Source organism: Microtus oregoni, unplaced genomic scaffold, assembly GCF_018167655.1.
Source record: "Microtus oregoni isolate MIOR12 unplaced genomic scaffold, Mior012 000002F_ref0000024, whole genome shotgun sequence".
Taxonomy (NCBI): domain Eukaryota; kingdom Metazoa; phylum Chordata; class Mammalia; order Rodentia; family Cricetidae; genus Microtus; species Microtus oregoni.
In genome coordinates this window covers 13,168,161-13,194,000 of record NW_024543061.1, presented here as the reverse complement: position 1 = coordinate 13,194,000, position 25,840 = coordinate 13,168,161, and the positions used below count along the sequence as shown (strand labels likewise).

Here is a 25,840-nt window from a genome sequence, read left to right as displayed (position 1 = left end):
ATAAACATAAATAAATAAGATTTTAAGGCAGACCTCGTCTAAAAAAAGAAACAAAATTAAACAACAACATAATAACAAAAACCAAAGGGAGGCTTGGAATGGACAGTTTCTCCACAAAAGCACACATGAAGTGAACAGCAATATCGGCTATATTTCTTTCATCTCTCTCCTTTTTTTTTTTATTCTGTGAGAATCCGGAGGAGACATAGTGTGCAAGTGTACACAGGTAAGTGAAAAAGGCAACAGTGAGAAAATACCAAGAAACTGAGATCAAGCTGCAGCTTAATCCAAAGAGCAAGGTATCAAGAGACCAAGAGGGACGTGAAGAAAAATAGGTACTTGGATCTTTTTTTTTTTTTTTTTTTTGGTTTTTCGAGACAGGGTTTTTCTGTGGTTTTGGAGCCTGTCCTGGAACTAGCTCTTGTTGACCAGGCTGGTCTCGAACTCACAGAGATCCGCCTGCCTCTGCCTCCCAAGTGCTGGGATTAAAGGCGTGCGCCACCACCACCCGGCCGAGGTACTTGGATCTTGGGAGTTTTTTTGAGACAGGGTTTCTCTGTGTAGCCCTGGCTGTCCTGGAACTCACTCTACAGACAAGGCTGATCTTGAACTCACAAAGATCCACCTGACTCAGTGTCTTGAGTGCTAGGATTAAAGTGTGTGCTACCGTCACCAGGTTCAATGCTACTTTCTTTAGATATCTATCTACTATGCTCTAATCCTTGATTTTAAAAAAAGTGTACATGTACATAGTTCTAAGGCTTAAAGGAAAATTAAGGAGCAAAGCCACGATGCTAAACCTTTTCAGTTTGTCTAAACCAAACCATGAGAATTTAAACCCACCCCAAAGAGAACAGCCACAGCAGAATATTCTGCATCTCCAATGGATAACTTAAGTCAAAGCACCATATGATAAAGGGACAGAAAGAAAAGTGAGTAGAAAATATGAATTCAACATATACTCTTATATTTTAGATGACTGAGGCAGAAAAATTGTGAGGTCAAGGCCATTCTGGACTACACAATCAAGTAAAAAGCAGTTTGAGCTACTTATGGAAAAAAGTATCAAAGAGACAGACGAGAAGAGGGGGAAGAAATATGACCATTATGAAAAACTGGGAAAATATAAAAACATTTCACTGAGAATTTGTTCATTTGCCTAACATTTTCAATTATCTCTAACAAGGCCAAGAATGAAACAGAACACACACAGTTAAAACAGCAAAAGAGCCGGGCGGTGGTGGCGCACGCCTTTAATCCCAGCACTTGGGAGGCAGAGGCAGGTGGATCTCTATGAGTTTTGGCCAGTCTGGTCTACAGAGCAATTTCCAGAACTGGCTCCATAGCTATTGAGAAACCCTGTTTTGAAAACAAAACAAAACAAAAAACAAACAAACAAAAAAAAACAACAAAAGAATCACTCAAGTCCAGCGCTTACACAGATGCCCTACTCCTAAGGCTCCTTCTTCCACATCTCTTCTCTCTCACAATGGCAACTCCTCAGAACAGGGCAGAACCAACAAGGGGTAAAGGAAACAAAGCCAGGTTTAGCAGCAGAAAAAACAAGTGATGTCGCCAAAGAGAAAATTCACAAAGCTGCAGGAGAATTTGAAAGTCACTTTCTGTTCAGCGAGAACCCTTTTACACCCCTTACTTCCAAAGTCACTAACACACAACAGTGCAGTGAGTGACAGTCTGCACCTCCTGAAAACAGGGGCATCTATTACCATTTTTTAAACTATCAAAAATCTAACAGGGGGCTGGGGAGATGGCTCAGTGGGTAAAATGCTCGCTACTCAAACATGAGGATTCAAGTTCAGATCCCCACCAGCTATGTAAAAGCTGTGCACTGCAGCAAGTGCATCTGTAACCACAGTGCTGGGGTGGACAGTCAGGCAGACCTAGGAGGCCCAATGACCAGTCAGTCTCACCCAGCGGTTCTTAACCTTCCTAATGCTGCAACCTCTTAATACAGTTCCTCATGTTGTGGTGACTCCCAACTATAACATTTTTTTTTCCGCTGCTACTTCATAACTATAATTTTGCTATTATTATGAATCATAATGTAAATATCTGATATACAGATGGTCTTAGGTGATCCCCAAAGGGGTTATAACCCACAGGATGAGACCTAGCTGAAACAACAAGTTGAAGGGTCAATGAGAGAGATCTTGTCTCAAAAAAATTAGGTGGAGGGCTGGAGAGATGGCTCAGAGGTTAAGAGTACTGGCTGCTCTTCCAGAGGTCCTGAGTTCAATTTCCAGCAACCACATGGTGGCTCACAACCATCTATACTGAGATCTGGCACCCTCCTCTGGTGTGCAGGCATACATCGAGGCAGAATGTTGTATACAAATAAATAAATCTTTAAAAAAAATAAAAAATAACAAAAAATTAGGTGGAGATCAATACAGGAAAATATCTGAAGTCAATCTCTGGGTTCTAGACACTCACGTACAGATGAGTGAACCTGAACAAACATACACACACACACACACACACACACCACAAAATAACACAGAACTGAAAGTTAAGAGGAAATACACTTATTTTGCTAAAGTCTAGCAACATGTAGAACACCCTCTTTTCCCAAGATTGTCAACAGACAGAGTCCGGAGTGGATGTATTTTAGGCTGCAGTGTGAGCCTCACAGACATACATATAAACCCACCCCTTCCTGAGACAGGGTTTCTCTGTGTAGCCTTGGCTGTCCTGGAATTAGCTCTGTAGGCCAGGCTGTCCTCAAACTCACAGAGATCCACCTGCCTCTGTCCCCAACTGTTGGGATTAAAGGCATGTGCCACCACTGCCTAACTAAGCATACAAGTTTTAAAGGTTGAAATAATTCAGTTCTGTTCCATGGAGTTATAACAAAAGCTTTGTACTAGAAATAATAAAATGGGTTTGCAATGTTCACCAGTTACAACTCATGTGACCTGGGTGAGAGTAGTTTTGAAGGAAAGAGCACAATTGATGAAATGATGGTGGGACCCAGGCAACCACATGAAGAAACAAAGGAAACCCCAACCAGCTACTGGATGACAAGCGGATGACGGATGAAGACAGCGACTTGATTTACATACACTCCTTCTCAACTTGTTCTTGCTTTTCCTGTTGTGCTAGGCGAGCTGCGACTTCTTCAGGTGGTCGCTCCCTTACAGAAGATGAGAATGCTTCCTCTTGCAGCAAAAGTGAACAAGAGGAAAGCAAATTTCAACATTTTCAACAGCTAACAAGGATACAAAGTACTAATGGCAATGCAGGGTGGCAAGGACTCTAAACATCACCCTCTTCCAACTCCACAGGAAATGAGGGATTCGCTGGCAACATTTTCAAGGATTACCTTAGATTTTGAAATTTAAATCTTTCCTAGGCAAATCTGAGGGCTGGAAACCAGTCTAAGTACACATTTTCCAAAGTATCTGAGGGCCAAGGCAAAGGTGTTCTGGGAGAAAACATCTATATCACAACACATGAATAATTAAACTACCTGAGGTTACAGATGTGGGTTTTCCTTCACCAGTGTCGGAACGATCAGTTTTTACAGCGTCCTCATGCTGAACCGCAGGGGCTGGGACCGAAAGTGTGTCACCTGCTGCAGAAATAATTTGAGCTGCCCCTGTAGATGCTATAAATACATATTATGCATGGTACTTGTACTGCCTTTAACCCACAGGCAAGAATCTAGTGCAGAGCACTTCACACTGTACTACTTAAAAACACAAATGCTTCTACCACCCTGTGTGTGAATGAATAACCACAGAAACAGAAAACTGAAAAAAGTTGAGAAAGTACAAGGCAAAGTCTTCTCAGCACCTACAGACACTTTAATTCCTCTTACCTTAAAGAAAGGCTTCTAGTAACAGTGCTAAATCTAAGCACAGGGAAGTGAACATCAGAGTAATTTACCAAAAAGGAACAGCAAAAGAAAAAGAAGTCTGTGTCACAGGAGGAGAGACAGAAGAAAGCAATCAGCAAAGAGACTTGAACAGCCCTGAAGTATGGCAGAGACAAAGGAAGACGTGAAAGATGTGGAACAGGATGACAGTTTCAAACATAGGGAAGATGATGTTCACAGTGAAGACAGTGTGTGAAGAAAGAACTCATTTAAAAGAAAAAAACTTCAGAAAGACTAATTTATAAACAAAAAATGTTGATGTAAGAGAAAAACAATTCTAGAGATGAAATGGGTAGGAAACCAGTAAAATAAGACAAATTTTGTTTTAAAAATTAAAAGCCTCGTTCAAAAGATAAACCTATATTGTTAACAAAACCTATTGACTGGTCTCCCTGTTTCTGCCCTGGCTTATGTATCTATGTACTATTCTGTTTTTGAGGCAGTCTCAGTCACCCAGGCTATTCCTTGAACTCACTATGTAGTTGAGGCTAGTTTTGGACTGTTAATCTTCCTGCCTGTCTCCCAAGTGCTAGGATTATGTGCCACCACTTACTGACAAAACAAATCTTCTAAAAATAGATGCTAGACATAAAGCCCCTGGCTCAGACCCTCCAACATCTCTCCACTCCACTCCAAATATAAAACAAAACTCTTACTATGGCTTCCAGGCCACCTTTCTGCTTCCTTGGTAGACCTGCCACTGTTCCCACTCACTCGGCTCCTTCCTGGACATGGCGAGCCTTGGCACCGACTGGTGCCTGGGACACTTTACCACAGCAGGTATCTCTGTGACTTTCTCACTCCCTTCTAGCTTTCTAGGTTTTGCTCAAACAACACCTTTCAGGTAAGATTTCCTGATTTATCCTGATTAAAACCACAAATACCCTTCCTCCCCTGGCTGACTCTGTGCTTCACCCATCTGTAGATGAAGTTCCTCCTCTTGTCCCATCAAGGAATATTAGCACACTGTTTTCTCATTGTAAAGTGTTTGTTCACTGGTAGGTCCCCAGCTCCTATAATGCACACTCAGGGAGTATTTGCTTAATCAGAGTCCAGTGATTCATCAAGTCAGAAGTAACTGTAGACATTGAGACAACTTCTCCCATTATACCTTCCAAAGAGTAGCTCTAACAAGTACCTGCTGAAGCTGGAGTGTCTCCCTTCTGTGTCTGGGATTGTGCCATGGGCAGCCTGGAGTCTTTCATCACCTCTGATACGCTGGAGATTTTTAGTGGACCAGACTGTATCTTGGAAAGGGAAATGTTTGATATTTAGAATACAATGTTGCCTTTAAAAGGGAACATATAGTAATATTCTTTTTTAAAGGTCAGGTTATCAACATTTTGCAATATACTCATAGAAAGCTGTCATTACTACAAAAATGTATTCCAAAAACTTAATTCCAAAGGACTAGCCCATGTATAGCATTAAAGGCTTCCATGAAATAATAAAGCATATGATATATGACGTCCCTTTTTTATCTCTGACACTGAAAAGGCTATCTCCACCTCTACAATATGCAGTCTGTTAGGAACAAAGGACTGATGAGAGGCGGAGTGAAAACATTAGCTTGGTGTTTCTTTTATTGCCAGGATTCATGCAATTACACATGAGGGAAGGGGACAGGAGAGAAGGGGGGAGGAAAGGGGAGAGGAAAGGAAGGAGATGAAAAAAGCAAAAAAAGAAAGGAAGGAAGAAAGGAGATAAGGGAGCAATGGCCAGCTTCTGGGCCAACATCTAACCATTCCTGGCTTCATTCACTGTATCCTCTTTATTTTCAACATTTATTTATTGGAGGGAGAGGCACACAGCACAACACTCATATGGCAGAAGGACAACTTGCAAGAGTCAGCCCTTTCCTTCCAACATGTGATCACTGGTCTTGACGGCAAGACTTTACCTACTGAACCATCTTGACAGCCTATTGTAAGACAATCCTTACAATCATCTCATTTTTATATTTGGCTCTTAAGAAACTAAAAATGTTTAAAAGTTCCTGGCAAACGGTGACACGAAAGCATGGCAGTGCTTATTTCCGAAGAGTCTACATTGACATGAATATAATCTATAATTTTTCAGAAATCTGGGGAATGAAGACTGAAGACAGGAAAGACCAGGTACATGGGAATGCCTTTACTTCAGAAGACAAGTGGGAAATGAAAGGATCAAGGTCAAGGTAGATTAAACAAAATAGAGAGCTAACAAAATAAAAACAATAATAGAAAATCTAGCAATTCTAATCCAGCAACCTGGTAACCACTACTAGCTGTACTACTAAAAAAGCAAATAGGGAGCTGAGGGCTCAGTGGTAGAGCCCTGTTGAGCTCTGAGCTCAATCCCTAGCACCACTGGGGGACGGTAGCACGTGGGTTTTGAGATAGTACAGTACAGTATACTATGCTGGTCAAGTACAAACAGTCTGCAAAGCAACTAGGCAACTAGTAGTGAGCACAGGCAAAAGCCATTCAGAGATAAATAATTCATTCACAAAAGATGATACTTGTGATTATGCTGAGTAGGAAATAAACACTATTCTCAACTTCTCAGCCAGACCCCCTGCTCCTAGAATTATTACAGGGGCATTACTATCTGTTTTAGTCACTGCAAACTTTTTAAAGGTCTAAGAAATAACGAATTGGAAGACCAGCCAGGAACAATGTGGTTGGTTATGATGAAGAAACCAGGCAACACTTTTTAATCAATAAAATTCTAGATACTGGACTTAACTATCTGATCAGCCACGTCCAGCCTCATAGCATAAAAAAAGAAATATCTAATGCAAACAAACCAAAAAACCCATGCTCTTTTGTACATCTCTTCTATCTATGTGCAAACAAGATGCTGTGTTTGAATTAAGAAATACTTAAGATTAGTAGACGGAGCAATGCCTTAGCAGTTAAGGACACTGGCTGCTCTTCCAGAGGACCAGGGTTTGATTCCCAGTACCCACATGGCGACTCCCAACTGATACAACTCCAGTTCCAGAGAACCTGACATCCTCTGTTGCTCTCCATGGACACAGGCATACATGTAATACGCAAACATACATACTGGCCAAAACACCCTACACTTAAGTTTTTAAAAGGGGGCTGGAGAGATGACTCAGTGGTTAAGAACACTGGAGGTTTTTCCAGAGGACCCAGGTTCGGTTCCTAGCACCCACATGGTGATTCATAGCCACTTGTAGCTCTAATTCCAGGAGATGCAATGTACTTCTTTTAAAGATGAACTTAAAAAGTTTAAGCTACAGCTGGCAAGATGGATCAGCAGGTAAAAACATTTGTACAGGCCTGACAACCTGAGCCTGATCCCTGAATCCTACCGTGGAAGAACACACCCCCAAATATTTACTCTCATCTCCACACTGATGTTGGAACACACACACACACACACACACACACACACAAGTACATAATAATAGCAATAATGGATAAAATTTAAAATAAATTATTTTTTAAAGGTTTAAGCTAGTGGTGTGTATAGGAAGTGAAACTGAAGAATATGTGCAATGCTCCAGGACACTGGAGAGCATTCTTGTCACTGTCAACCAAACAGCAGACAGTAAATGTGTGCCTTTTATTTCTTTCTAAAGCAAGCTGTAACTAGCTACAACAATAAGGTGTATCCTGACCACTCTACATTATGTGCTTAGGGCACTAAGTCAGGTGCACAGCCACAACTGTGCCTCACGCCACAGGCCAGCCAGTACCTCTGTCCTACACACCTCTCTGATTTACCCACGTGCAATGTTATTTTTAAATGTGGTATTTAAGAGCATTTATGGAATTCCCACAGGCTAAAATCCTACTTGTATAGATTACTATTAGTCAAGTTGAAGAGAACTAACAAACATACATTCAGCAAGATGCAAGTGAGTTATACACAAATACTATGGTCCAGATGAAAACAGCTTGCTTCTAAAGTATTCCACAGCCAGGTATAATGGCACATTCCTGTAACCCCAGAACCTAGGAGGTGAACCCAGATGATAAGGAGTTTAAGGAGAGTCTGAGTTACATAAAACTCTGTCTCAAAAAATAAGCAGTTGAGTTGAAAGTACTCCACAGCATAAACTGAAACACTGTTTAAATTCTTACCGGCTTCTTTGGCAAGGGGACAGTATAAGGTGCAGAGCCAAGAACCATCTCAAAGAGCTTGTCTGAGTAAGGTATGGTTTTCTCTACACTTTCCCGGAAATGGGAATCCCATTTGGCATACATGATAGTGCCACCAACCCCTCCACCAACGAACAAAAGGCCAGCTCCAGCAATTTTACCAGCAGTCAACCTAAAAGAGAGAAACAGGAAAAATATCATACTTTCTTGCTTTCTATTTATCTACTTTTCTACTGAGTCTTATAGACTTCCATGTCCCTACCACTAACTTGGACCACAGCAGTCAACTGTAACAACATAGCTGCAAGCCACCTTTTCTTGATCATTTTTAACTTGTCTGCAATATAAAATAACAATATTTATACACGGGTGACAAAAACTTTAAGGTAAGAACTAGGACAGAGAAAGTGAAGCAGTCTCTTATTTAACCCTGAAACCTGATGGTCACATTTATGAGATTGTCTGAAGTACCTCAAATCACGAACTTTCAAAGCTCCTCTTCTCCAAGCTTTTCTGTACAATAAAGTACAATAAAGCAAATTCTTTATAGGGGAAAAAGTTTCTCTTATAAGGAGAGATACCTTGCTCAGCCTAAACACAGGGGCATCACCTTGGTCAGGCCTCAACGTGATGATGAGACAGACTTCTTGACTCCCCATGGGAGGCCATACCCTCTCTGAGATAGAAGGTGGGGCGGGGGAAAAGGTGGAGGGAGCAGGATGAGGGGAGGGAAGGAGAACTGGGAGTGATATGTAAAATTAAAAAATAAAAAAAAAAAGCTAATTCTAGCATTCTATAGGCTGAGGCAGGAGGACTGATCTGAGACCAAAGCCAGACCGGGCTACAGAGCAGGACTTCTAATTAAATTAAATTTAAATTTGAAAATTACTGAGCTAGAGAAGTAGGCCAAATCTTTCTCAGCATGTCTCAAATTGGGAAAGGAAGACAAAAAATTGTCACCAGAACTAACAAGTGCTTTTTAAACTTACAACCTAAATGCATGCATATAAAACAGAAGCTCCTTGCCACCCAGTTACCAAAGAACCACAAGAAGCATCATTAGCAAAGCCTTACCCAAAGTAATGTATCAGACAGGCCTCCTCAGAGCAAAGCTGCAGCATAGTATAGTAGTTCCCCCTTACCTGTGGGGATTTGTTTCAAAAACCCCAGATGATGACTGAAGTCACAGACAGAATCAAACACTGCATTTTTTCGATACATATGTAACTATGACAAAGTTTAACTTAATCAGCTAAACACAGTAAGAGAACTATAACAATAATTAAATAGAACAATTTTAACAATGTATTACAATAAAATGGTTATGTGAATGTAGTCCTGCTCAAAATATGTTGTTGATGCCCAACACTCAGGAGGTAGAGGTAGGCAGATCTCTCATGAGTTTGAGACCAGGCTGGTCTACATAGTGAGTTCCAGGAAGCTAGGATCATATAGAGACCCTGTCTCAAAAAATAGTCTTACCACACTGCACTCAGCCTTCCAATGATGAACATGTGTAATTGAAACCATGGATGTGATCAGAATACTATTTCCTTAATAAAAGTTAGTTTATGCAGCCACGTCCAAATTCTAAGTAACACGCGCGCACGCATCTATTATTAGCATCCAGTAAGAGCCTGGTGCCAGGCAGACAAGCCACATACCCAGAACTGCTGGAAGTAGAGTATCTACGGCATGGTCGTAGTGGACGGAGGACAAACTTCCCACACAGACAACTCTAAAGGAGGAGAAGACATACATCAATACATTAAAGGAATTTGGAAACACGGTGGCTCACACTTTTAATTCCAGCACTCTGCAGGTTAGAAAGGATCACAAACTACAGACCAGTTCAAAGCCCCACAATCTCAAAATACAAAACAATTAAATAAATCTCAGAAGCTTTCAGAATTGACAATTCAGAAAAAATATTTTATTAGCAATGTATTCAAAGGCTAGGCTCACAAACAAATGTAATCAAACAAAAATCACCTTACTTTCAGAAATCAATCTACCACAAAACACTTTTCTAGATGTTTAAACCAGTTCTACACCAGCACTTAAAAGGCTGAAGCACAGCTGGGCATGGTGGCGCACACCTTTAATCCAGCAGACAGGAGGCAGAGACAGGCAGATCTCTGTGAGTTCAGTTTGAGACCAGCCTGGTCTATAAAGTAAGTTCCAGGACAGTCCGAGCTACACAAGGAGACCCTATCTCGAATCTCCCCCACCTCAACACACACACAAAAGGCTAAAGCAGGAAGATGGCTACAAGTCTAAGGCCAGCCAGTCTGGATACACAGTGAGACCTTGTCTCAAAAACAAAAATAAAATAAATCCCTAACCTCAAAACAGTAATGCAGAAAAATTACTCTTAAGTATTTCTTTGTTGTTTAATTTCTAAGAGTTTTTTCATGTTTAAATTACATTTACTTATTCATTTAGTGTCTCTGTGTGCACACATGCCACACCCCATGAGTAAGGGTCAGTGGATAACTTATGGGAACCATTTCTCTACTTCTACTACGTGGGATCTGGAATCAAACTCAGACTATCAGACTTGGCTGTAAGAGCCTTTACTCACTGAGCTATCTCTCAGGCCCATTCTTTCTTTTTTTTTAATGGAGGGCAAGGGTGCAATAACACGGTGCGGCGATCAAGAGTAAACTCTACAGAATCAGTACTCTCCTCCCACCTTTATGTGGGTTAACGGGCTCAAACTCAGCTTGCCAGGCTTGTACAACAAGCATCTTTACTAGGACCATCTGGCAGGCCCTAGCTGGTTTTGTTGTCACTGTTTGGTGAGACAGGGTGTCACACAGCCCAGACTGACCTTGATCTCTTGATCCCCCTGCCTCCAACTCCCAAGTGCTAGGAACACACACAGGCAACCGTTAATACTTTGATAAGAGAATCTCAGACTCATTGGCTTTTTTTTTTTTTTTCCGAGACAGGGTTTTTCTGTGGTTTTGGAGCCTGTCCTGGAACTAGCTCTGTAGACCAGGCTGGCCTCAAACTCAGAGATCCGCCTGCCTCTGCCTCCCAAGTGCTGGGATTAAAGGCGTGCGCCACCACCGCCCGGCTCATTGGCATTTTAAAGAGTCATATATGTTACTTATTTCTTGAATGCCACTGGAATTTTCTGTAAGCTTTCTAAACTGGAGGAAAAAGGTCACCAGGGGCACGCCCCTGAGCTGTGCCATATCAAAGTCCTTCGGTGGAATCCTCTTTGCTTCTGGTGCACAAGATAAGAGTCCCCTGTCACTTATTTGCATCCATTCCCAAGACTTCCATTTCACTGTGGGTGCAAGAACCATAGACTATGTGGATTGAGCTCTCTGAAACAGTGAACCAAATAAATCTTCACTCCCTGTTTACTTTGAATATCTGGTCACAGCAACACCAAAGCCTAACTAATAATACATGGTGAATCTGGACTGGATTTAAACAAGGGGGGAAAAGTGGAAAGGGTGCTGGATACTACCAGAGAAAACGAGCGAGCCATAACTATGTCTGAGATGCAAACAGCTTGCATGTTCTGGAAAAGGAACAACAGAAGGTGTAAAAACAAGAACCCAAAGGGAAGAACTGAAAACTACACAGAAAAAAATCCCAAGCATCAGGAATGACCCCCAATCAGGGAATCAGCCTTCATACCCAGCTAGGTTCTGCATCTGTTATGGAACTGACTATAACTGCTGGGCACCTCTTGCTGTCTGCTTTCTTGAAAGAAACTATCCACAGAGACTAGCTTTTGCCAGTCATCCCAGTAGATGTTGCTATAGAATAGAACAAAACTGGAGGAGGGTAAGAACATTAAGACCACATCAAAGATGTCTTATCCCATTATAAGATCTGGTTAAAATAATAAGATCCTGGTGCTGACACTATGGTGGGTCTTAGAGAGGGCTGCAATGGGAAGAGAGTATCAGTTGCTCAGGCCCTCTCCTCACAAAAAGTAGGGCTGAGTGTACTACACAATACTGACTGTACAGGAGGGATATCAGTGATCAGCTGCTCTAGTTCCCACCCTACACAATACTGACTGTGCAGGAGGGATATCAGTGATCAGCTGTTCTAGTTCCCACCCCCAAAAAACAGGACTGAGTACATTATACAATACTGACCATACACGGGAGGGGGGGGATAGTAGTTGTTCTGGCTCTCACCCCCACAAATATAGGGCTGAATACATTATAATGACCTACATGGGGGGGTATCAGTCGTTCTAGCTTCCAACCTCACAAAAAAATAGGGCTGAGCTCATTTTGTAACACTGATGGTAACTATGCATATATGCGAAATGCTCCTCCAGAAATGTACTGCTCCCTATCAAACATGGATTCTGTGTGTCCTTCCCTGATACTGTATGATTTCTTTATTGTATTACCTAGAATAGACAAAACTCATAGAAATAGTAAACAATAGTGGCTGCCAGGGGTTAGAGAAGAGACGATGGGGTGGGGAAAGGCAGGCTTGGTGAATAATTTACTAACAGAGGGCAGTGAAAGTGATGCTGTGTGCCTTCTCAGATTACAGCATAAATGGATCTGAGTTCTGTCTGACTCTGCTCAGAACCCGCTGCTAAGCTGTGAGGAAATCCCAATACACAGGGATGGCACAAGCGGGAGTTCCAAGGCTGAGCTGAGCCAGCATCAGCAAACAAGCATGAGAGTACAGAATACGAGTCTCAGGCACTATTTTAGGGCTAACATGCAACAGCTGCTTAGCTGATCCCAGAGAAAGACTAGAACAGAAGCAGTGAGCAATGCTGTCGTTTCCTCAACTCAAGGAACTTGTCCCATAGCTAGTTAAGTAGACCACACTTTTAAAATATATTTTTCTAGGACTGGAGAGATGGCTCAGTGGTTAAGAGCATTGCCTGCTCTTCCAAAGTTCCTGAGTTCAATTCCCGGCAACCATATGGTGGCTCACAACCATCTGTAATGAGGTCTGGTGCCCTTTTCTGTACTGCAGACATACACACAGACAAATATTGTATACATAATAAATAAATATTTAAAAATATATATTTTTTTTTCTATTTTTTAAAAAACTTTATTAGATTTATTCAATTTATTTTACATGTGTTTTATCAGCATGTATGTATATGTACCATGTGAATGCTTGCTACCCATACAGAGCAGAAGAGGGCATCAGGTCCCCTGCAACTGGAGTTAGGGATAGTTGTGAGCCACCATGTGGGTGCTGGGAATTGAACCCATCCTCTGCAAGCGCAACAGGTGCTCTTAACTAAGCCCCCAATACATTTTTCATTACATTTATTTATTTGTATGTGCATGCATGTGCACAGGCTGCAGCACATGTACAGAGGTCAGAGGACAACTTACTAGAGTTGGTCTGTCCTTCCATGTGGTTCCCTTGGACTGAACTCAGGTCATCAAGCTTGGCAGCAGGTAATTTACCTGCTCCAAAAGGATCTAAGCATATTTGATAGGTTTAAATCAGTTGCAATCGCCATGTGTTTTACAGCTCACACTATTCTCCCTAAGTTTGAAGTGTCTGTCTAACTCTGCCTCTCTGACCACCTACAAATACTCGCTGGCAGATTTTATTTCTGTGTCTGGTAAAACTCACTAAGCATTCATCATTTGAACCATTTAGTGATATTCGGTATATTAATAAGGCTGAATAATAACCATCAACACTACGAAGTTCTAGAAATCACAGAAGGCTTTCACCAACCCAAAGGAAAGCCTAGGCTCTAATAAGCTGTCACACAGATCCCTCCTGCCACTCTCCCCTCTTCCCTAGCCCTTGGCAGCTACTACCTGCTTTTTGTTTCTATGAATGTCTACTCTGGATAATCCCTAGAAAAAAACCCATACAATATACTGCCTTCTGTTCCAGGCTTTCCAAACTGTTTCCCAAAGTAGCTACACATTTATATTTCCATCAGCAATGTTTGAGGGTTCCAATTCATGTTCTCACCAAGATCTCGTTATTGTACTCAAACCTGTTAAAATCATAGGAATGGGTACCTCATTTAGCTTTGATGTGAATTTCTCAAGATCAATGATGCTGAGCAATTTTCTATTGTTTCATATACTGGCTTTGCAGTTTTTTGTTGTTGTTGCTTTGTTTGTTTCTGAGACAGGGTTTCTCTGTGTACCCCCCTCCCTGGCAGTCCTGGAATTGACTCTATAGACCAGGCTGGCTTGAACTCTAGAGATCAGTCTGCCTCTGCCTCCCAAGTTCTGTGCCGCCACATAGTTTCTGAGTTAGCTTCCTGTTAAGCTGTAGGAGTTCTTTGCATTTTCTAAACACCAGAACCTTACCACATATTTGAAATAACCCCTCATTCTTTCACTCTTGAGTATCCTAATCTCAGTGTTTTTTCTATTGCTATGATGAGATACCATGATTAAGACAACTAACATAAGAAAGTTTATTTAGAGTTTACAGGTCCAGAGATGAGTCCATGACCACCACGGTGGGTTGCATGGCAGTAAACAGGCAGGCATGGTGCACCTTCTCCAAGAAAGCTACACTTCCTAGTCCTTCTCAAACAGTACCACTAAACGGGGACCAAGCATTCAAATATGCCTGGCGGGGGGGGGAGGAGGGGGGGGAAGGAGGGAGCATTCTCATTTAAACCATTGCAGCTTTGATACATTTTTTTAAAATTTAATTTGATGGAAAATCCTTCTCTCTCTCTCGACAAAGTTTCTTTGGAGCCTGCCCTGGAATTCGCTCTGTAGACTAGCTTGGCCTAAAACTCACAGAGATCAGCCTGCCTCGGCCTCACGAGCGCTGGGCTGGGATTAAAGGTGTGCACCACCACCACCCGGCCTCTTGTTTTTCTTTTTTTCTTGAAACAAAGTCTCCTATATCCCAGGCTGGTCTCAAATTGCCCATGTAGCCTAGGATGACCCAGACTTTTGTTTGTTCTCATTTGCTTTCTATTGCTGTGATAAAACACCACGGCCAGCCGGGTAGTGGTGGCACATGCCTTTAATCCCAGCACCGAAGAAGCAGAGGCAGAGGCAGATGGAGCTCTGAGTTTGAGGCCAGTCTAGTCTACAGAGCAAATTCCAGGACAGTCAGGGCTGTTACACAGAGAAACCCTTTCTTGAAGGAAAAAACAAAAAATTGCCATGACCAAAAGCAATTTAGAAAAGAAAGGTTTTATCTGGCTTTCCCATACCCGTTACAGTCATAGTCAATCACTGAGGGAAGTCAGGACATGAACTCAAGCAGCAGCAGAGGCAAGAATCATAAAGAATGCTACTTATTGCTTGCCTCCCCATGGTTTACTCAACTTGCTCTCTTCTATCACCTAGGATCACCTGCCCAAAGGTAGAACTGCCCACAATGGACTGGGCCCTCCCACATCAATCATTAATCAAGAAAATGCTTCAGAAGACAATCTGAGAGGCAATTACTCAATTACTCTCCCCAAATATATATAGGTGTATGTCAACCAGTATACTGTTGTTGTTTGAGATTTGTATGTATACACATACAAACACATGTTCATATATGTATACATGTGTGTTGCTCAGATACATGAGACCAGAGGGAATGGTCAGATGTATTCCTCAATAGTTACACATTTTAATTTTTGAGACAGAGGCTCTCACAGAATCTGGAACTAGACTGGCTGTCAGTGAGCTCAAGAAATCTCACTCTTGCTGGGCGGTGGTGGCGCACGCCTTTAATCCCAGCACTTGGGAGGCAGAGGCAGGCAGATCTCTGTGAGTTCGAGACCAGCCTAGTCTACAAGAGCTAGTTCCAGGACAGGCTCCAAAACCACAGAGAAACCCTGTCTCGAAAAACAAAAAAAAAAAAAAAAAAAAAAAAAGAAAGAAAGAAAAGAAATTAAGTAAATAAAAAATATCCCTTAAAAAAAAAAAGGAAAAGGAATCTCACTCTTCTTCCTCAGCATTCCTCCTCATGTGTGTGCTGGGAACTTGAACTCGGGCCCTCCTGCTGGTGTACAAGCACTTTACCAACTGAGTCATCTCCCCAGCTCAATCTTGAACTCTGGATCTTCCTGCCTCTGCCTCCCTGGCACTAGGGCCTATAAGGTATGCACCACAACACCTAGCTTCGGAGATACTTTTTGTTGCTTATGTATTTGGCATCAAACCTGCCTAAATCGCTGTCAAGTATAATGGTTGCCTCTAGTTTGCTCTCCCAAACAGTGTCTTTATTTTATAAAACCCAAACCTTCTACTTCTAAATTTTAGAATTCATTTTATTAATGGCCTATGATGTAGAAAAGAATTTGTCTTGACACATAACCCTGCAATCAGTGTCATAAGGTTAGCACCAATGCTTCTACCTACAAAAACATGCTTCAACAAACAAAAGCCAGGAAAAATATATAATTCCTCAGCTTTACTAACCAACCAAGAGAATACATAAAGAAACCAGCATACAGTGGAACAGCCCGAAAGCAGACAGGCACTACAGAAAAGTCCCCTGTGAATCCTATGCCAGGGTTCTAGATTCCACAATAAAGTTTGCTGGCTGATGAACTTAACACTACCAATGACCACTTGTACATTTGAAATACAAATTTATATGCAACAACTTAAATTTTCCTACAACTAAAATACCTTAGAAGAGCCAGGAGTGGTGGTACACAACTATAATCCCAGCACTTCAGAAGTAGAGGCAGGGGACACTGGTAGTGCATGCCTTCAATTTCAGCACGTGGGAGGCAGAGGCAAGCAGATCTCTTTGAGTTCAAGGCCAGCCTGGTCTACAGAGCTAGTTCTAGGACAGTCAAGGTTATCTAAAGAAACCCTGACTTGAAGAACCAAATAAATAAATAAATATAATTGAGGAGGTAGAAAAGGGGAGATGAAAATCATCTATTATCCTAGAAAGAAGACAGTCACAAGTTCAAAGCCAGCCTAGATTACAAAGCAAATACCAGCCTGGACAGAACTACCAGGTGAAAGCCTGTCTAAATAAATAAATAAATAAATGGAATTCTTTACGCTAGGCAGTAAAGTAAAGGTGATCCACACCTTTAATCCCAGCATTCAGGAGGCAGAGGCAGGCAGAACTCTTGAGTTTGACGCCAGCCAGGTCTACAGAGCAAGTTTTAGGACAGTCAGGACTACACAGAGAAACCCTGTCTCAAAACAAAACAAACAAACAACAAAAAAAGAGTATCATCCCACAAAAACAAACTACTTTGGGAAAAATATTCTGTATCCTAGACAGAAAGAGGTACTTTTTGGTTATGGGAATTATGGAAATGCTAGGTACTATTTAGTATAACCAAAACCAAAATCTGATCCTTTAGTATTCCCTGCACATGTGCGAATACCTTTTACATTATTTCTCACTCAAGGGCACTACATTATGTAAGATGTGTTTATAAAAATGCTTTAGAAGCCTCTGGCCTCAACAGGCTTGACTTTTTTTTACATATTTTTAAAATAATTTTCTTTTTTAGTAAAGTATTTTAGGTCTTTTGATCTTTCACAAGTGTGTTTTTCTTTTATTCTTTTTATCCTTGTACTGTATCACCAGGCCCAACATTTCTGAGGTGACCTTAGGTACAGAGATAGGAAAAAGAAGAGAAATCAATAGGATGAAGTATGAGCAGGAGCAAAGAGCGGGCTGCACAGATCGACTGAACGACTTCCCAGCATCTGTGGTTGACAGTCTGCATCACTAACAGACAAATTCAGTCTTGGTCCTAGTTAAACAAACTGGCCTGGTTCACCATCAAAACAGTACTCTTTCTTTTTTCCTTTAAAGATTTATTTATTTATTTATTAATATGTAGCCCAGGCTGGCCTCAAACTCATGATCTTCCTGCCTCTGTCTCCTTCAACAAATCCTACCGGTGTACGCCAGCACAACCAGCAGCTAAAGATTTATTTTTATTTTACATGTATGGATGTTTTACCTGAATGTATGTATATGTGTGCCCTGTGTATGTGCAGTGATCTCAGAAGCCAGAAGTCAGGCTAGGTGCTGACACCTCTACAGTGGCTGAGAACCTGAGATCAGACAGGTTATGGGCCTAGGGGAAAACCCACTGTTACTCTGCTGAGGGAACAGAGAATATAATAACTCCTAAGGACAATGCTCTACCCATACCAGAGCATCACTCAGCCCTCATCAAAGACTCTTCTTGTCATTGACAGTAAGTAACAAAGAGATCCACAACTGGACAATGTGCACAGAGACTTTGGAGCACTCAGCCCTACAGATCATCTGCATCAAACCCCCCTCTCAAGGCTCAGAGGTCTGTGCAGAAGCAGAAAGATTCTAAGAGCCAGAGGTGGTGGATGACTCCAAGGAAACAGCCTCTTCAAAACACAAGACTGATGTCTACCAACACACAGACACTATGACAGCACCCACAAGACCTGCACTGGTTCAAACCAGTCAAAGTCTCAGCCCCAACGGAGAAGCTATTTATAAGTGATAGCTGCTGGGAAAGGAAAAATTCCATCTCCAATGGAGCGGCCACTGGGTATATATATCAACCACACTCTAAGGCAGCCCCAAGCCCAGGAGTAGTTGACTAACACAAAATGAAGCACATGTTTTGTGTGTGCTTTCATTTTTCTTGCATTTTTTTTTTTGCTTCTACTTTTCTTTTTTAAAGTTTGTCCTTTTCTGTTTATTTTTTGTTTTCCCTAACTTGGATAGAGAAGGACTAGGGGAGAAGAGAGAATCTGATTAAAACAGATTGTATGAAAAAGCATTTTAAATAAAAACTTTTTAAGTAACAAAACACTGTAAAAGTATTATATTTATAAGGACAAACTGAATGAGGACATTTAAATTTCTTTCTTTATTTGTATTTATGTGTGCGGATGCTTTGCCAGCATGTGTCTCTATACACCATGTGTGTGCAGAGGCATGTTGTATGCGAGGCCACAAGAGAGCATCAGATCCAGAGGAACTGGAGGTTACACTTGCAGGCCACATGGATCTGGAAGAATAGGCAGCAGCTCTTAACCACTGAGTATCTCTCCGGCCCCTCCCCTCTTCTTTTAAAGTATAAGCAAAGAAAGCTTATGACATTAATTCTCGATATTCTGGCCTAGATCAAGCGAGGATGACATGAGCAAATGACTACGTCCAAGTATGAGGCGTGGGAGAGGCTTAGCCCAGACTCAAAGCTCAGGTCCTCTAGATCTAATGATCACCTCTAAAAGATTGAACCTTGTGTTACAGTAAAAGGACTAGGGGAGAAAAACACTGAGGAAGAACTTAAAAACACATTTCTAAAAAAAAGAGAGAACAATATTTAAAAAAATACACATAAAAATTCAAGGATTTTGAAGTGAGACTAAGAATGAAAAAGGTAATATCTCTGATGGTGACAGGTGAGTGTGTGAGTGTGTGTGTGTGTGAGTGTGTGTGAGTGTGTATGTGTGTGTGTGAGTGTGTGTGTGTGAGTGCGTGTGTGAGTGTGTGTGTGTGTGAGTGTGTGAGTGCATGTGTGTGTGAGTGTGTGTGTGTGAGTGCGTGTGTGTGTGTGTGTGTATGTGTGTGTGTGTGAGTGTGTGTGTGAGTGTGTGTGTGTGTATGTGCGCGCGCACACACACGTGTGTATTTGACTAAGATTAATATTTAAAGTGCTGAACTTTTTAGTAAAGTAGACTGCCCTCTATAACATGGTGAGCTTCAGGCAAACAGCTGAAGGCCTCCTAGAATAAAAACAAGAACTTCCCCAGCACAGGGCCTTTGGGCTGGAGCTGTGCCAGCTGCTCTCCCAAGTTTCCATATGGCTGGCCTGCAGACTGCAACTGCACCTGGCTCCCCCAGTCTCTGCTCTGCCAGCCCACACTGCAGTCTCGATTTACCAACTCCCAAACTATGTGAACTCAGCCCTTATAAGTCAGTCATTCTATAGACACACACACACATGTTTTGTTTCTCTGGAGAACCCTAACTTAATACACCACCAGAGGCCCTAAAGCTTAAGGGTGGGTTTCAAAGTCAGGGCACTTGTTGAGAGTAAGAAAAAAAAAAAGGCTCACTCAAGCATGTCACATTTACTGAGCATCTAGTAGAAGGTGTCACTACTGGAAATACAGCATCAAACAAGATAGGCACAGGCTAGTTGTGGAGTTTAACAACTTTTATGGGGCAGGATCTTCCTATAGGTAGACCAGGCTGACCTGAGATTTAACTAGAGACCTAGCTGGACCCCTCTGCCAGCAGGGGATTGCAGGCTGTAACACCACATTTAACTTGCAACTTACACTTTAAATGTAGGAAACATATAGGAAACACACATCTATCAGGTAATGCTGACATACTAATGCTCCGGTGCAAAGTGAGAGTGATGTTCAGAAGAGTGGGCCCACGTCCACTTTAGAAAGGAAAGGCAGCTCCAGAGGGAAGGCAGATTTATTAAGAAAGTACCTGCATAAAGGGGGTGAGTCAAGCAAAGACCTGTGAAGACTTTAAAGCAAACACAAAACAAAACAACAACAACAACAAAAACCCACCCGTGATGTGTCTGCTGGAGGTGCTACTGTAAAAGACAGTGATGGACAGGATATAAAACAAGGTGTGAGAAGAGCCTAGACTTTACTCTGAACATGATGGGATGGCAATCAATGGGGGTGTTGTTACAAACTGTTTGATAAATACCAATAGAAAATTAACACGGCTCTCATTTCCCTATGCAAGAAACTGATGGACAGGGAGAGAATCAAACATAAAAAACAAAACTGTTTGCAGGGCGGTGGTGCCGCACGTCTTTAATCCCAGCACTCGGGAGGCAAAGGCAAGTGAATTTCTCTGAATTCGAGGCCAGCCTGGTCTACAGAGCGAGTTCCATCTGGAGCAGCCAGGGCTAAACTGGGTAACTCTGTCTCGAAAAACCAAAAACAATCAAAAAGAAAACCGCTTAACTTCTATCAATTCTAGAGGGGCCGGTCTAGGGATTTTATCCAATTACTGCTCGACTTTGCACTGTTTCTCACAACCTTTCGTCAAAGTATTAATTTTCTGGAAATCCTGAGCAATGGAAACAAGATTTTTATTTTCAACAGTAGAAAGTTATATTAATAGTTACGGATTTTTTTTAAATAAAAGCAAAACAGAGTGCCTAGGATACCTGAATGTCAGACACGGTTCTAAGTGCTTAGAGACACTGATCCCCAAACTAATCTTAGAAATGAACACAAGGTCACGACTCCTGTCCTTCCTCAAGCACTAGAAGTTTAAGATCCAGAAACGAAAAAAATCTTTCTTTTTATTGTAGAGTGAGAATAGCTCAAAGGTGCTCTAGACTACGAAAACAAAAGCAACCCACCCAGATTAACTGCAACCTTGACCCCTAAAACGCAGCCTCCCCTCCAGTCCAGGAACCTACTTATTAAAGATGCAACAAGCCCTCAGAAGCAATCCCTGCTGGGAATTGTAGTTCTCCCGCCCCGACCTTCACGATTGGAAACCTATCACGTGCCCAACCGGCGGCCCAGACACCGGCGGCCAGGATTGGTCCCAGACTGAAGCAACGAGGTACTGATTGGATACCAGGTCACGCCTCGGCAGCACACACCCGCCTCCCCGCGAGCGCTCCACACCCCAGCCCGCTTCTTCAGCAATAAGACTCTAGTCATTCCAATGGAGTGGCCGCCCCAGTGGGCTGCCTCAGTTTCCCGCCCTGACATCCTCGGCGCGCCTCTGCCCAGGGGCTGCGCATCATGGACGCCTCTCCCGTCGTCCGTTGGCAGTCTGCAGTCAGTGTGACCACGCGCCCCCTCGGGGGGACCCCACGCTCACCTGGGCCGCGACGGTCACGCCGGATAACTGACAGGCCCGCAGCATCTCTGCCGAAGTGACGGCGCGGCTGGTGGACGCGGGAACGACCGCGGCAGCGCGAGAGGAGGGCGTGCGTGCTAGTGAGCGCGCCCGCGTCAGTACACCCTGTCTGTGCCCTGCGCACCGGAAGGGCCCCCGACGCCACTGCGCACGCGCCTGTTCCTACCCTGGGCCGGACCAGGAGGCTCCCTGAGGGTGGGCCTCACCCCGGCTGCGAAAAGGGGAGCCCGCGGTGATTGGCGAGTCGAAGGCGGAAGGGCGGGTTCTCCTTCCGGGTCGCGCTCAGGCGCTAACTCGCCTGAGAACTGGGGTTACTAGGTGAACTGGCAGTAGAGTGAGCTGTGAGTTCGACTAGGCGCGAGGCGGACGACTATGACTCGTAGAATTAAGTCAAAGGGGGCTCGGGTCGGGGATCGAACTCGCGTCGTCAGGACTGGGAGTAATGTGTGTTTCCTGTGTCTCTCTAAATAGTGGAGGACGGATAGGAACCCAGATTCTAAGTTCGGGTTTTTATTTAAATCACACTGTCACCTTTATTTTGCAAAGATGATTATGGTCGCAGTCTTTGGGGTGCGTTGGAAGGCTATTCCAAGCACGCTGAGTCTGGAGTCATCATACAGTATGTTAAACATTGACTATTGTTAATACTCAGTGTAAACTCCAGCATGATTTATATGTGGTTATCTTACCGTAGTATCATAAAAAATAATTTTAGCAGGGCGATGGTGGCGCACGCCTTTAATCCCAGCACTCGATAAGCAGAGGGAGACAGATCTCTGTGAGTTTGGGGCCAGCCTGGTCCTCAGAGTGAGTTCCAGGACAGACCCCAAAGCTACAGAGAAACCCTGTCTCAAAAACAAAATAATAATAATAAATAATAACTTTAAAAATCTGTTTGAGGCCTGGCGTAGTGTCACACTCTCGGAGTTCCAGGCAGGCGAATCTCCTGATTGAGAAGCCAGCCTGGTCTACATACCTACAGGAAAGTCATAGCTATATAGTGAGATCTTGTCTTGGAAACAACCCACAAACCTGTTTGCAAAATTCTTTGAAGTCATAAGTAGATGATTTGTTCCAACATGGTACAAGTTGATTGCACTTTTATTCTTATTTGTAAAATAGAGAAATGAGTCCAGGGTGGTGGTCCACACCTGAATTGCCAGCACTTGCGAAGTTGATACAGGACTGGGTAACAATGAGACTCAGACAAAAGCAGGAATAGATCTGAAATTGATGTAAAATGTTCTTATGTTTTATATTATCTAAAATGTAATCTATTTGTCGTTTTTGGTCATGTCATCGATTAACAGCCTCTGAGTAGTCTTCCCATTTTCTTAGTAAACGTAGCAGTTCAGCTCCATCCCCCTTAACTGCTGCTGTGCCAGTAGTTGCCACTGTGATAACTTCTCGGGACACTCTTGACCCTGCTTTACACCAATGAACACTTTTTACTGCAGACCTTGTACTTCAGACAATCTCCTTGAGGGTAAGATCTAATTCTTAGGGCTGGAGAGATGGTCCAGTGTCTGAGAGCTCGTGCTACTCTTGCAGAGGACCCATTCAGTTCCCAGCCCCAATATCAGGAGTTCAGCGCTACCTGTCACCTGTCAGAGAATCCAGCACCTCTGCCCTCCAGGCACAGGTGTATACACATGATTAAAACTAATAAAAATCAATCTTAAAAGTGATCTAAGTTTTCATTTAACCACGTCCTTAATTCTTCCTTTCTTTGGGGAGATGATGCGTTCGGTAAATGGCCTGCTCTGCAAACGTGAGGGCCTCAAGTTTGGATCCCCATAACCCATGGAAAAGCTGTCATCTGCAGACATCTGCACTCTTGCAGTGTGTGCATGCACAGATTCACACATAATTTAAAAAATAATACCTTTTTGGTTTAAAAAGCTGTGGGCATGTGTGTGTGTGTGTGTGTGTGTGAGAGAGAGAGAGAGAGACAGAGAGACAGACAGAGAGAGAGAGAAAGAAGAGATTACCAATTAAAAGAACCTGTTGCTCTTACAGGGCTTCTGAGTTTGGTTTCCAGTATCCACATCAGGCATCCCACAATCTCTTGTAACTCCAGTTCCAGGAGATTTTGGGGTACCTGCCCAAATGTAGTGCACATAAACTCATGCAGGCACACATAATATAATAAAATAAAGAGCCGGGCAGTGGTGACGCACGCCTTTAATCCCAGCACTCGGGAGGCAGAGGCAGGCAGATCTCTGTGAGTTCGAGACCAGCCTGGTCTACAAGAGCTAGTGCCAGGACAGGCTCCAAAGCTACAGAGAAACCCTGTGTCGAAAAACTAAAATAAATAAATAAAAAATAAAAAAATAAAGAAATCTCTGGGTCTGGAGAGATGGATCAGTGGCTAAGGGACATTGGCTATTCAACCAGAATTGAGTGCCTTGTGTGCAACCCAGCCCTGAAACCCATCCCTTGCAAACATCTGTAACTCCAATTCCAGGTGATCCAATGCCCTCTTCTGGTCTCTGTGGGCACTACATGCTAAAATACCCATTTGCAATTTTTTTTTTTTAAAAAAAGGTCTTAAACTGGGCGGTGGTGGTGCACGCCTTTAATCCCAGCACTTGTGAGGCAGAGGCAGGCAGATCTCTGTGAGTTGAGACCAGCCTGGTCTACAAGAGCTAGTTCCAGGACAGGCTCCAAAACCACAGAGAAACCCTGTCTCGAAAAAACAAAAACAGACAAACAAAAAAAAAAAAAGGTCTTAAAAAAAAAAAGCTGTGTGTGATGGCACTTATTGTCTGTAACTCTTGCTGGGAGGGTGGAGACAGATCCCTGGAGATCACAGTCTACTGCAGTCTATGAACTTCAGAATGATTGAGAGACCCTGTCTCAAAGAGGAGGAAGGGTTATAGCAATGGCTCAATAGGTAGAGCTGTGATAGCTAGTTTTGGTCAACTTGACATAAAGTAAACCTGGGACGAGGGAAACTCAGATGAGCAATTGTCTGTATCATACTGGTCCCTAGGCAGGTCTCGGAGCATTTTCTTGACAAGGCTCAGCCCACTATGAACGGTGCCACCCCTCGGCAGGTGGTCTTGGGTTGTATAAGACAGTAAGTTAAGGAGAGTGGGGAGAAATGGAGAATGTCTGAGTGGTTAAGAGCATATACTGCTCTTGCAGAAGTTCAGAGTTCAATTACCAGCATCCACATCAGGTGGCCCCAAACTGCTTGTAAATATATATATCTCCCTTTTGAGACTCTGTGTAGTCCTGGCTGTTCTGGAACTTACTCTGTAGACCAGGCTGACTTTAGACTCAAAGATCCACCTGCTTCTGCCTACTGAGTTCTGAGATTAACAGTGTGTGCCACCATGCCCAGTTTTTATTAATATAATTTATTTATTTATTTATTTTTGGTTGTTTTGAGACAGGATTCGCTGTAGTTTTAGAGTCTGTCCTGAAACCAGCTCTTGAGACCAGGCTGGCCTCGAACTCACAGAGATCCGCCTGCCTCTGCCTCCCTAGTGCTGGGATTAAATGTGTGCGCCACCACTGCCTGGCTTTCTTTCTTTCTTTCTTTCTTTCTTTCGAGCCTAAAGTTTTTATGTGCATTTGGTGTATTGCCTGCATTTATGTATGTAGGAGGGTGTCACATCCCCGGGAACAGGAGTTATAGACAGTTGTGAGCTGCCCTGTGGGTCCTGGGAATTGAATCCTGGCCCTGTGGAAGAACAGCTAGTGCTCTTAACTGCTGAGCCATCTCTCATCTCTCATCTCTGCTGAGTTTAGTTTGCAGAGTCTAGATTCAGTGGCTCCTAACAGCCTGTAACACCAGTTCAGGGGCTTTGATATGCTCTTCTAGCCCCAGAAGGTACCCCAAATGTGGTATACACATGCGTATATACGTACATACACACACACAGTAATATGGCTCAGTAAGGGCACTTGTCACTAATTTTGAATTAGTTTGATCCCAGGATCCCATATAGTGTAACCAAATCCTGTCCACTAAACACACATGCATTGTGGCACACACACACACATACTTGCACAACATTTGAATGTAATATTT

General features: G+C 42.8%; 1 protein-coding gene across 7 annotated transcripts in view; it reads right to left on the bottom strand.

The window, feature by feature from the left end:
- The window catches only part of Immt (inner membrane mitochondrial protein), a 41,107-nt gene extending 19,154 nt beyond the window's left edge, over positions 1-21,953 (bottom strand). Inside the window, exons 1-6 of one of the 7 annotated variants that reach the window (XM_041633898.1) lie at positions 21,760-21,953; positions 9,678-9,751; positions 7,996-8,185; positions 5,037-5,145; positions 3,491-3,628; positions 3,084-3,179 (exon numbers count right to left, since the gene is read on the bottom strand). In XM_041633898.1, coding sequence (XP_041489832.1) covers positions 3,084-3,179; positions 3,491-3,628; positions 5,037-5,145; positions 7,996-8,185; positions 9,678-9,751; positions 21,760-21,804 — 652 coding nt within the window. In that variant the 5' untranslated portion in view covers positions 21,805-21,953. The remainder of the gene's footprint in view (positions 1-3,083; positions 3,180-3,490; positions 3,629-5,036; positions 5,146-7,995; positions 8,186-9,677; positions 9,752-21,759) is intronic. The other 6 variants (XM_041633880.1, XM_041633889.1, XM_041633892.1 and 3 more) reach the window with 6 other exon arrangements.
- Positions 21,954-25,840: the final 3,887 nt, after the last annotated feature.